General features: G+C 43.7%; 1 protein-coding gene across 1 annotated transcript in view; it reads right to left on the bottom strand.

The window, feature by feature from the left end:
- Chn2 (chimerin 2) overlaps positions 1 to 12,822 on the bottom strand; it is a 267,743-nt gene that overhangs the window by 88,999 nt on the left and 165,922 nt on the right. The window contains exon 4 of the mRNA XM_036181787.1: positions 3,074 to 3,105. Within this exon, the coding sequence (XP_036037680.1) occupies positions 3,074 to 3,105 (32 nt within the window). The remainder of the gene's footprint in view (positions 1 to 3,073; positions 3,106 to 12,822) is intronic.

The following is a 12,822-nucleotide window of genomic DNA, read 5'->3' as shown; positions in this document are numbered from 1 at the left end:
TCATCATGAGCAGTTCTAACCTCTGTGTGTCTAAGACGAAGGGGCCTTGAGTATGGAAAGAGGCCAGTGCCCAGGGACTCTAAACTCTTGAGAGAGGGATAAATACCTCTTTCTAGAATTACCTAGTGGTAAGAAAACTTTGAGTAATAATCATATATATATAAGGAATTTTCTGAGCATAAAAAAATAACCTTTTTTTTTTCCTCCCACTAACAATACAAAGATTAGGCCAGAATGCAAATGTGATGGAGGAGTGTGTGTGTGTGTGTGTGTGTGTGTGACACAGAGAGAGAGGTGTGTGTGTGTGCATGTGCGAGAGAGAGAGAGAGAGAGAGAGAGAGAGAGAGAGAGAGAGAGAGAACTGAGGAGTGTACTTCGCTCTCTGTTCCTAATTCTCTTTTTCTGTATTCCTTTTTTTCAATACTGGGCTCTTCCAGTTGATATGCTGGTCCTAGGGGAGCCAAGATGCCAGAAGCATCAACGGTCTTGTACTAAAAACCCAGCTCTTAGGTCATGGCCAGCGTAGCTTGTAGAGAAAGATGCCTTATGCTCTACCAAGCTCTGGTTTTCCATCTCAGGAACCAGGGCTTACAGCAGTGCTCCTGGAGAACTCGGGATGAGTGCTGAGATGTAAGAGCAGCCCTGGCAGGGAGGGCTGGCAGTGGCCTTGATAGAGAGCCCTGAGGGAAGCCTGGCCAGTGCCAGGGAGGTGACATAGGGACAGGACATGGGATAGGAAGAACAGCAGGCACAGGAAAGATTCTTATTAGTCAGAAAGGACTAAAGCTGGCTCCAGAGGAGGTATGAGGATAGAGTGTCTAGGATACGCCAGGATGTGCCGCCGTAGGGTAGCAGTGGGGTGGTGGGGTAAGGTGCTCACTAAAGAGGGTACAGGGACCTGCACCCTGTCCTGCTTACTCCTGCAGGAGAGGAGCAGGAGGGCTGAGGTGCTCCAGTCTGAAAGTAGGCGAGCAGCTAAGAACTGGCTTTCTTGAACCAGAAATTGAAGTGATGGCCAGAGGGTCAGGTGGGTGTCAAGGATCAAGTTCAACTGTGCAAAGGAAGAAAGCTGCAGTTCTGTGTGGCTGTAAACAGTCTGTGATTTATGCACGCTTTAAAAAGTCAGAATATCCACACAAAGGTAACAATGGTTCTCTTTCAAGGGGTGGGGAGAGTTGTGGGTGCTCCCCACCATCTATTTTTCTAAGTTTGATTTTCCCAGGGTTACTAGGTAGTAAGTATCCAAAATGAAGATGCCAGGGGCTGGGAGATGGTTCCGCAGTTAGGAGCACTTGTTGCTTTTCCACAGGACCCAGCACCCACATGGCAGCTCACAACCTTCTCTAACTCCAGTTCCAGGGCATTCGATGCCCTCTTCTGGCCTGTGCAGGCATCAAGCTCACACTTGATACACAGACATATATACAGACAAACCACACATACTCTTAAAAATTAGAATTAAAAAAAAAAAAAGAAAGTGGTAGCTCACAGTGGGAGTATTCAGAATTGAAATGTTTACAGTACAGGTACAGATGATATGATAGTTTAAACTATACAGAAACAAACATTCAGAGATACCCATTGTCACCCATCCTGGGGCTTCCTGCCTGATCAATGCACAGATATGCTTCCTAAGGGACATATGCATGGCTTTTTTTAGTAGACAGGAAAGAGAACTTCATTTAAAAAAAAAAACAAGAGGAGCAGAGCCTTGCAAGTTTTACATTAATTCTCCTCTATTATAAAATATATATATATATATATATATATATATATATATATATATATATATTTATTTATTTTTGAGCTGAGGATTGAACCCAGGGCCTTGCGCTTGCTAGGCAAGTGCTCTACCACTGAGCTAAATCCCCAACCCAAAATATTCTTTTGTGATTAAGAAAACACTTCCTTGTTTTCCTGTCTCCTTTGCTTACAGGATTTGGCAGTTTGGAAAATGAAATAGAAAAGATGATTCAATCAAAACTTTTGTGTAAAAAAGAAAACGTTTAATAAATAATGCACTGTTAGATTCAGAGACAAAACTGTATGTGGTAGCTTTTCCTATTTGCTATCTCTTTACAAAAAATAATTGTGCAATTTGCAAGTAACCTCCAAGTCGGACGGACATTCACAACCACGAGACAACACAGTCTGGCTGTCAGAGGTGGGGGTGGGTGAGAGGGGAGGCCTGTATTCCTGGGTGGGTTCTTGAAAGGAGCTGTCTGGCTAGAGGCTCGGAGTCTGATAAGAAAGGGCTCAGGATACAGCTGTGTCCACCGTGAAGGAGCTCTGGGCTAGGATGACCAAACGGGCCATTCATCATGAAGCAGAGGCTCTTCTGGGTATGAGGATGAGGGGGGAGGTCTTGCCTTGGCCAAGAGAGTGCAGGAGGTGGACTTGAAAGAGGTTTTGCCTCATCATACCACAGGGTTGACCTTAGGAAGAGAGGTGACATGTACCCCACCCCACCATTCCACAGGTCTCGCTCTCTGTGGTACTCTATACTTCACAGTCTCAGACTGCAAGGGACCGTACTAGTCATGATGTTCGCTAAACTCCTAAGGAAGTCGAACAAGGCTAGAGCTGGAGGTAAAGGAGAATGTGGCTGGGCTGGGGGAGAGCAACTGGACTTAAGGCAATCTGGCTGATACATCTAAGTCTAGAGAATGACACTGCAGGGAAACAGGATGCCTTTCCTGACCACTGTGCTACGAGGTTCCTGACAGCCAGGAATTCAACTGTAGGGAATGGTCCCTGGCACCGAAGTGTTTGTATTGCATCAGGGTAGACAGTGAAATGAAATGCAGCTAGTGAGCTGATGGCAAGGCTTTCATTTCAAACATTGGCCAAGCACCCGGAAGCTGGTTCTGTATCTTAGCGGAAACCAGACACCAAGTATGGGAAGGAAAATTCAACACAAAGCTGTCTGATTGTGTTTATTCTTTTACTACACTCTTACACAATGGACATGTGATGAAGACCATGTTAGGGAATATTTAATAGTTAATATTTGAATGACATATGAAGTGACTACTTATTAAATGATTAAAACACAGAATAGTATAATACGTACTCTCTTCCATAATATTTTGGTCTGTTTTCCACCTATATTAAAAAAAAAAAAAGAAAAATGTTAACAATGCATTTGAGTTCAAATCAGCTAGATAAAAATGTGATTCAGATAAACAGCTAGTGTCCTGGTTCTAATTTTATTATAGATTCATTCACCAAATCAGAGATCCATGAAACTTTGGAATTAATCAACACATCCTCATGGATAGGAACAATGAATGCAGAATTATTACATTTTTATATTCATTAGACTCATTTCCCACACAAACCAAATGAATATAATAAAGAATTTTCAAAATGATAAGTAACAGTTTTTCCCCCCAAAGGAAACAAAGTGTTGCTTATTTTAAGAGTAAAGGATTTTAAAAGGTATTTTAACTTCATTCTAAAAACAAGACAGATACTTCTAGCATGAATAAAACTTAAGCATTTATTTCAATCTTCATTTAATTGTTTTGTTTTGTATTTATAAATAAACAAGGGTTTGCACCTAGATTAAAAAAAAATAAAGCAGATATCATTTGGTTTCTTCTCCAATAAAATTGGTATTTCTAGCATTCTTCTTTATTTTTCAACAAATGCCTAGTAATGGGTCACAATTCACTGGATACCAGCGGCACAGCACATGGAGGGAAAGACTGAGATGACTACACCCTGTGACCACACATGTCATCTGTCACATAAGAACATTGCTTTCTGATGCTCACAGTATTGGCTTGGTAAGAGCGAGCACAGATTTTCACATTTGGTTTTCAGTCCTGCTTTAATTCTTAGGACACTCCAAATTCACTCCACTTGGAACACTCCAGTTGAACCAAGTGAAGCTAGAAGTTTTATTGTTAGTTGAACATTTGGAAGCAAATGTGTGTCTGTTGACGGGTGTAGGATATGAGCCTGGCAGATTTTTCTGTCTGTCTATAGCCAAATACACTGTTCTCCCAACAAGGATCACAGATAGGCACAAGGGTTGGATTTCCAGGTACCAGGCAGGTTCCTGGTGTATTTCCATCTCCCCTCTACCCCAAAGGATAAAGGGCCATAGGCTATTAATAGGCCATGAGGAAAATTCAGAAGTGGGATCCAGGGCTCTGAAGACCACCTCACAGTCTACTACCTAAAACAAATCTAGCTTGCACACGGCTAATCATCTAGACACTTCTAAACATGTGCTTTCTCTTCTGTGCATTTCACACCTGAAAGGCACTCAATCAAAAGGCTGCTGTAACTCTTGATCTTCAAGGTGTGAAGACTGCTCCATGTTTTTGTGAAGAAATATTTGAATGATATAATCAACCAAAGCTCAGAGTGTGTGAAGAGGCCCCTCTTAGCAGCTGTCTTTTCTATAAATGCTGTGTTCTATTGTAACTTTACACATCAGTAACTTTTAAAACATAAGCTGAACACTGTCACTGCTATCATTCTGTTGACTTTGAAGTTTTTATTTGATACTGATAATCAACTGCCGCATCAGTGTGCCATCGAGATCTAGAAAAGCTAATGGATATAGGCAACGCATGATGCCAAAATCTCTTTCCATTCCTGGAGATATAACATTCCCAAATTAGAAATGGTTCATTCTCTAGAAGGGAAAACTTTTCACTCCCATCTTTTTGGCTGTAATACAAGGTGTAAAATCTGAGTGTAGCTTTTAGCCCTATTCCATCTCTCTGTCCTCATTTCTCCCTCAGGAGATGAGTAACTAATCAATCTTCTCATGAGAACAGCATGGTAGGTAAAGCTAACTCCTAACTCTTGGGCTGTAGGTCAATAACTGTTGAATGTAATTCAATTTCAGTTGACTCATCACTTAAGAAAATACACAGCACATGTATTAGGTTTAGGGCTTAGCCTTGCCATTGTTCATGCAGTTTGGTATCGAGGCTGAGAGAAACAGGGTCCTGTCCAGTGAGACTGCTAACCTCTACACTGTTGCCCAGTAGAACCCAATAAGCTCTCCCCAGACACAGCTCCCATGAGTTTCTTTCTCTCTCTCTCTCTCTCTCTCTCTCTCTCTCTCGTATGTGTGTTTACAGTGGATGTGGGTGTCATGTGTACATGTCCATGGGAACACACGGAAGCCAGACTCTCCCTCTCAGATGTGTATGTGTGTTTATATGCACACAGTATGTGCATGTCATGTGCTTACACTTACAGAAACACACAGATGCCAGAGGAGGACACTGGGTGTCTGGCTCTATCATTCTCTGCCTAATCTTTTGAGAGAGAGAGTCTCTCACTGAGCCTGGAGCATTTTTGTTTTATTTTGTTTTCTCATTGAGAGGGAACCCTTCCATGCTACCCAGGTGGAACTCCTCAAATTTAAGAATTCTACTTATCTCAGCCCCCCAAGTGCTGGTACCCGGCTTTCTGAGCATTTTCTGAAGTAGCAGTCATGTCTTTCCTCGTCTGCATCCCATTCTCAGGACCCTCTGCATGTCTGGTACAGGGTAGAGACAGTGTGCATCTGAGCCTCATACAATCCTACAGAATGAGTTAGGCATGGAGAGCCTATACTCTACTCAGGTGGCAAAAAGTACCAATTTATTGCTAAAGCATCCTAAAAGATTAAATTTCTAAATGTTGCTAAATAACAATTGAACACTGTAGTAAGAATTTTTGTATAATATGAAACATTGTAGGATAAATTTTCTAATCGTTTAACACACTCAGGAGAATAATGCATATGTATGCCTCTGTGAGATACAGAGCTGAACAGACTGGGGATGTCATTACCCTTCTCCACTGAGCACATACTATAATAAAAATGAAGAAGGAAATACTGTTGTCAAAGATATGGTGTTACCCCTAACCGGAACAGAGTTGGCAGTGCCCTTGGGTGTGCCCAAGCTTATTAAACACTAACTACAGTTCCTTGGGGGAAAGTAAGGGGATTGTCCTCTATGTTTAAACTCAGGCCAATCAGGGCAACAGAAAGCTCTGAAAGAAGCCACTTTCCACAGGCCGGCACTCTCTTACTCAAAGTATCATGGAAAAGACTGTCACCAAGTCATCAAGACCATAGCCTTGCCTTCACCATGGAGTTGAATCTGCACTTCAAAGAGAAGCCACAAAAGTCTTAGGATCTTAGAATGTGCCAGGCATCTGAGAACTTGAAAAGTAGGCTGAGAATTGAGGGGAGAGGATGGCTAAATGGCTAGTGAGCCATTGTAGCAGGTAGTCAGTGTTCATAGAGTAAAGAGCTCTGTGCTCAGCAGAAGTCAACAGAACGAGGGGAAGAAAATGGATTTGGGTCTTTCCTCACTGTGAATCCACCTGCTGCATGACCTTAGAGATGTTATTAGACTTCTTTGCATCTCATTTTCTTCAATCTTTAATAATATTGGTACTGTCAAGACATGCTATATTAATATGACAGCTTCACAGATCAGATGAGGCATTGCCTATAAAAACCATGAGAATTGGAACAGTCCAGGAGATGGTCTTACATTGCTGAGTGTTGCTACAGACTCTGTTTTATATGTGTTATTTCATTAAGTTCTCTTTACCACAAGGAGGTAAGTGAGGACTCAGAGCTAATACCTCTGCATGACATTCCTGACTCCAGGGCTTCTCTCCTGTTCCAGCAAAGATTAAAAAATGTTAAGGCCTTGGTTGGCTCCGGAAATTCTTCACTTTCACTAATTTGCTGGTAGACTCTGGGTTTCTCTTTGCTGGGGATGAACACCTTAAAACCTCTCCCTAGTGATCTGAGTTCTATCAACCAGTTAGCCAACAAGAACTCCAATAAATTTGCCTCAATGTCCTGATATCTGAGTCCTGCATCCTTTCCCTGTGGTTCAGAATTACATTTTCTTCCCAAACTACTGGGTTTATCCCCCAACTTATTTTGCTAATTTTAAGGAAAACTTTTCAGCAATTTGCAAAGCCTGGAAGAACATTCTGGTGACAGCAGCCCTGAGAGACAGGAGGTGTAAGCCTTAAATGAGTTTCTTTATAGTCAGATTATTGTTGCTTAGATAAATACACGTTCTTTTATATTCAACACAAAGACATTTAAAGAAGATCGTTGAGTCTTCTGTAAACAAGGTTTCCAATTATTGGAAAAGAAAAAAAAAAAAAAACAAAGCTTTTATAATTCCACAGCAGCTGGTATATGTTAAATTTATACTTAACAGAAATAATTTTGAAAACCTAATTTAGGAACCTCTTGCATGAGGCAGCCAGACTGCCGGGTTCTCTGAGATACACATCAAATGTGGGAGAAACGGCCTTTGATGGGAGATTAGAACTAGTCATACTGAGGCAATTCCATGCACAAAAATTAAAGACGGTTAATGCCTTTCTAATTAGAAACCAAAGATCTCTGTTGAAAAGGAAATAAAATAAAAGCCCAGGAATTTTCATTCTTACAATTCAAAGTGCATGGTATGGAGTGAAAACTGAGCACATCCAAATCCCCACTTCTTTCTAGAACCCAAAGCCGCCTTCTCCTGAGGGCATTACTTTAAGGCCTCTGAACCTGTGACTGAGCCCTGAGAGATGACTCTCCTTTCTTCAACAGAATGTGTAGTAACAGTCCACTGTCCGGGGCTGAAGAAATGGCCCAGTGGTTAAGAGCATCAGCTGTTCTTGCAGGGGACCCGCGTTTGTTCCTACCCACAATGTGGATTATAGCTCTAGTTCCAGGAGATCCAAGGCCCTCTTCTCCATGGGCACTACATGTATGTGCTACACATACATACTGCAGGCGAGAGGCTATTTAATTATTTGCCTAGAATGGACTTCAGTGAAGTGAAGATTTACTAGAACTCATTAGATAAGCAGCCACAGAACACGAATCACATGGGGGAAGATGTGATGTCCAGATTTCTTATGGGAACATTTGAAAAGGACCAGCGATTACACCCAGACTCACACCCATACACTGTATCCTCCCTCCAACATTGGGCCTGTGCTTCTGGTTTGGATCTTCTTTTCAGGCCTACTGACCCTTGACCCAGAGCATCCCTAAGGGCAGGGCTGGGAGAGGCAGAGGAGGAGGCATACTGCACAGGTTCCTTTAGTACAGACACATTGGCTCTCCCAACAGGTAGGCCATGCAGAGGCTATCATTCCGTGTGAGCAGAGAAAGGCTGGTTTGTAGTGGATAGCCATCCCAGCATTGGCCTGGAAGTTCCAACCCCCATTGAGGCTTCGGTAGTGGTCACGCCCACAAGGCAGGGCAGAGGAGGAAGCGGAAGACCGAGGATCGAGAGGAGGTCTCTCTCTTGGTTCCGGGACCCTGGACGCTGAGGGTAGACCGAGCAGAGTTCTCCAGAGAACACCACCGGACTGCGCTATACCTTTGCCAGACCCTGCAACCTACCCCTTCATTTGTAAGTTACCCCACAAAATAAACCTCCCTTTTAACTACGTGGAGTGGCCTTAATAATTTCACCAATACTGGTTAGGCTACATTACTTGAAGGTCATGAAAAGGCATGAGGGTGACATACTAACCAGATGCTGATAATCTACCTGGAGAGGAAGGACAATTTCCAAAGCATAGAAGAAAATGTAACAACAGAAAACATTGATTCTGCTGGTATCATTGGATTGAGCCCCTCCCCCCAACACACACACACATTGTTAAAATCTCCAGTACTGTCCATTCCAGCCCCGTTAGAGTGGCTGGTATAGAAAGTCTGCTGGTGACACTTGGTGTCTCAGCATCTCTGTGAACGACTTCGCTCAGGGCTCCTGGGCTTTGTCATAGGAGGGCCCCCTTCTCCCATCTTGTGGTACATTCCTCTTCGATGTTATTCCAGTTGTCTCTTTCTATGTCCACAATCATGACTTTGTTCTCTTGGTCCGCCAAAATAGTATTTCCACTGGTGCGGTCCAGTCTGAACAGTCCTTGTCCCCACATCTATGTTGTAGAGTGAGGCAGAAAAGACAATCCTCACATTGCTCCAAACCCTTCACAGCTTCCTCTTTGCAGGAGGGGAAACCCACATAAGCTAGTTGGACCTTGGACCTCTCCACCGAAAAGCAGCATCTCCTCTACTTCAATGAAAACCATTAGTCAGCTTCAATGGCTCCTAGACTTTTGATAGGAGATGACACCAGCTTTGTTCCTGAAATCAGCCTGTACAGTTTACAAGTCCAGGAAGAGTTACAAATGACAACTCCACCCAGCCTTTCAGTCCCCACTGAGCAGCAGGGGTCACTTGTGCTAGCAGGCTGCCATCAGCAGGCAGGGGAGAAGGGGACTGACTGCCTGATTCCTGCTGCTGTCTCGGCCTTTCTGCCAATGCGCATGTGCTAAACACAACGGGCAGGCTGTTCCTCCAAATGGCTGGGGGTGAAGTCCTTCCTCAGCTACAGGCTGAAGTTTCCTTTTAGCTTCACTGTGTTTGGGAGTGGGCAAGAATGAATGTTGGTAGTTCCTGTCAGATCTGTTTCTAATCTAACTGTTTCATGAGTATCAACTCATTCCTCAAAGTTAATGTTAACGTTACTGTACCATTAGTGGTCATCAAAGTTCTGTTGGCAGGGCTTGGATTGGAAAGAGATTAGGCTTTGAGAACCTATAGTCTCTGTCTCAAGGACTTGGTTCATTCAGAAGTGAATGGCATTGCTATATTCTGATGAGCCAATCCCTCTGCTAGGCTAACAAAGGTGGGTGTCCTATTATCAAAGGTCTTACACTTAGCACAAAAACACAAAACTTTCCATGCTTCCTAGGCCTTTCTAGCTAGTGGTGGGCCAAGCCCTCTATTTGTGTGCAGGCCTCTCCATTTGCTACACTGAGTGGAAGACATCTTTAATTTTTAAGCAAGATATGCTGAGTCAACTTAAATCACTATGAACTAAGGCAGAAAGTGGCTGGATTATATATGTAAGCAAGGGAGACTACAGGAACACAAATGAGCCTTTCATGCATCTTTAGATGAGGAAGTATTGAAGACATAACAGTCAGCCTGTTCTTGAGAACCCATGGAACCTCAAGGACCACAGCCAAGCAAAGAATACCCAGGGAGTGTAATTAAATGCTTGGTAGAAATGGCCAGGGAGACACTGGAACAATTCATCACACAATCGATGTGTAATTACCTAACAGGACACAAGGTGCTGGATGCCAACCAATATGCCTTTGTGAGGCCTTTCCTAGGCTATTTAATTTCCTTCCACAGGAGACAGGGAGATGACAGAGGCTATGTAAATAAGAAGGAAGGAAGAGATACCATCTCTAAAGTGTAGCTTGCTGCTCTGTCCAACAGGACCTGGAGATAGGGTGTTTTTAGATCTGATGTCAAGCAAGGCTGAGATTGCAAAAGGGCACAGCCAGAGGAAACTGCTTAGCAATGGCTCAGCCAACATTATGCTGGTGACAACAGAGAAGTGGGAGCTAAGGCCAGGGTGGAGTCTGAGAGCATCACTTACGCACTGGCTTTGATTAGCAAAACAGTCACGTAGATCCCAGATTAGGAGCTCCTCACTAAGCACTAAGTAAAGGAGTTAGGATCTTGGGGGATGGAAATGCTAGTCACGGTATTTCTGGCACAGTCATAGGAATTTATTATTTTTATTAAGGCAAAGGTTTTCTCAAAGCAGAAAGAGATCTTGCAAGGATGTTTTATGCATAGTCACTGATAAAGAAAATATGTGAACTATCTTGAAAGAGGTGGGGTTCATAACAGAATACTTAAAATATGAATAAACATGACTGTGAATCATTAGATGTGAACTTGAATAATTCTGTTAACTTTAATAAAGAATATCATCAGTAGTATAATGCCAGGACAGGTAGAGGGCTAAGTCAGGCAATGACCACAGACCATATCCATTCAAAGGTTTGTAGTTGATCTCTGAAACATGAGAGAGTTTGAGAAAGCTAGATCTAGCAAAAAAGAAAGGCAAGACACCTATAAAGGGTGGGAATAGCGTCTAGGAGGAAGGATACAGAGAAGAAACAAAGAAGACCATGAGATGCCTGGTGTCTACTTTGAGATCCATGAGAAACCTAGCGCAGAGATGGTCCAGCAGTATCAGCAGGCCAAATAGTTTTGATTCCAGTGTCCTTGGGGAGGGTATGTGAAAGGAAGGAGAACAAAGCCAGGATAACCCTGAGAGCACTGGTCCTCACACTTGAGCCAGGTGGCTGACCTCCATCTCCAGCCTCTGATTCAGCAGGTCCAGGCTGGAACAGACAATATGCATTTCTGGTGGATTCCCAGGTGATGCCCTCACCTGGCCCTAGAAGCACACTTTGAGAGGCACTGCCTGGGATGCGGACTGCCTGGTAGGAATGTGGTCTCACCCGTCCTGTGCTGTCTGTGTCCCCATGGGTGTGCCTCAAGGGACAAGAGAGAAGAAGCTATTGGACCAGGGCTCAGGGCACAGGCAGTGCCTTCCCTAGCACCAGAAGACCGACTATAACCAACAATCAGGTGATATGTAGGGTCATCAATTAAAGTTGGGACTGACTAAAATTGCACCATCCACATTTTTCTGATGGCAAATAGAGTCAAGATTTGAAACTGGTTTTCAAGCATTAAGACACTTGGTTAGCTAGACCACATTCCCCTAGGAGAGATGGCTCATCAAGGCAAACGTGCAACCTGCCTTAGTCAGCGCTACTTCTTTGTCAGTTTAACCAGGAGAGCAAAATTCTGGAACCCTGTTGTCAGATCCCCAGCAGTGCTATATTCTTACTGCTCTTGACTCCTCCCCACAAGGCCCTCGAATCTTCGAGCTACAGCCTGGGCTGATGTAGGAGCTGCCCTGTCTCTCTCTCTCTCTCCGTGTGTGTGTGTGTGTGTGTGTGTGTGTGTGTGTGTGTGTGTGTGTGTGTGTGTGTTGAGGGTGTGGCACATTTGATTTCTGTTTGTATAATTTGCCCATGTATGTGGTAACTAACCTGCCACCTCCACAAAGGCATTAATCCATTTACCAGGGCCGTGACCTAGGACCCAGTTTCTGCTCAGAAGCCCCACTTGTCAGCATGGTGACAGCTGGAGGGGACATTCAGACCGCAGAGGCAGCCTGAAGTTGGCTTTCCAAAGAGCAGAGATTTTGTACTGGGTCTCAGCATGTCTCTCCTGCCTCTCCTCATTGAGAGGGGGATGGGATGGCATGGGTCATGATGCCCCAGGCGAGGGAAGGGTAGACACATGCTATGGTATATGATGGTTCAGTTGTCCTTTCTTTTTCCTGAACAGTGAAAATCACACTGCCCCATGGTAGTGTGATTGTAGAAGAACGGCAAACACATATCCCAGTTCGAGTTTAAGAAACAGAAACCACATGGGATGTTAAAGAACCTTCAAGAAACTTGGCCTATTATCAGCGCTGTGTGGGTACCCCTCCACTTTCCTCAGCCCACTTGCAACTCAGCTTCAGTGTGGGTACACTGCTGCTCTGCTCCCTGCTGGCTCTCCAGCCTGGTTCCACCTCTGTGTCCCTTAGCTCTGAGTTTCAGAACCGTACAACAGCTGAGCCTCCAGAACTCAGGCCTGCCCTTTGTGAGTTCCCCTTAAAATGACTGTGTAGCTCCCAGATGCAACCTAGGGTCTGTATTAGCTTAGAAGAAGTTCAAAGTATTCCAAAGAGAGTGAATTCTTATTGTTTGTGGGGGGGGGGATATGCATTTGGAGAGATCAAATTATTTTTTATTAAGAACTTTCTGTTTAAAAATAAGCACAAGGGGCTACAGACATGGCTTAGTTGGTAGTCCTCTTTTGTTTTTTCTTTTTCTTTCTTTTTTTTTTTTTTTTTAGGCAGGGTCTTGCTATGTAGCCCCCCTGGC

This window comes from Onychomys torridus, chromosome 3 (genome assembly GCF_903995425.1).
Source record: "Onychomys torridus chromosome 3, mOncTor1.1, whole genome shotgun sequence".
Lineage (NCBI taxonomy): Eukaryota > Metazoa > Chordata > Mammalia > Rodentia > Cricetidae > Onychomys > Onychomys torridus.
The sequence above is the reverse complement of the archived record's forward strand: the minus strand, read 5'-3'. Positions and strand labels throughout refer to the sequence as shown.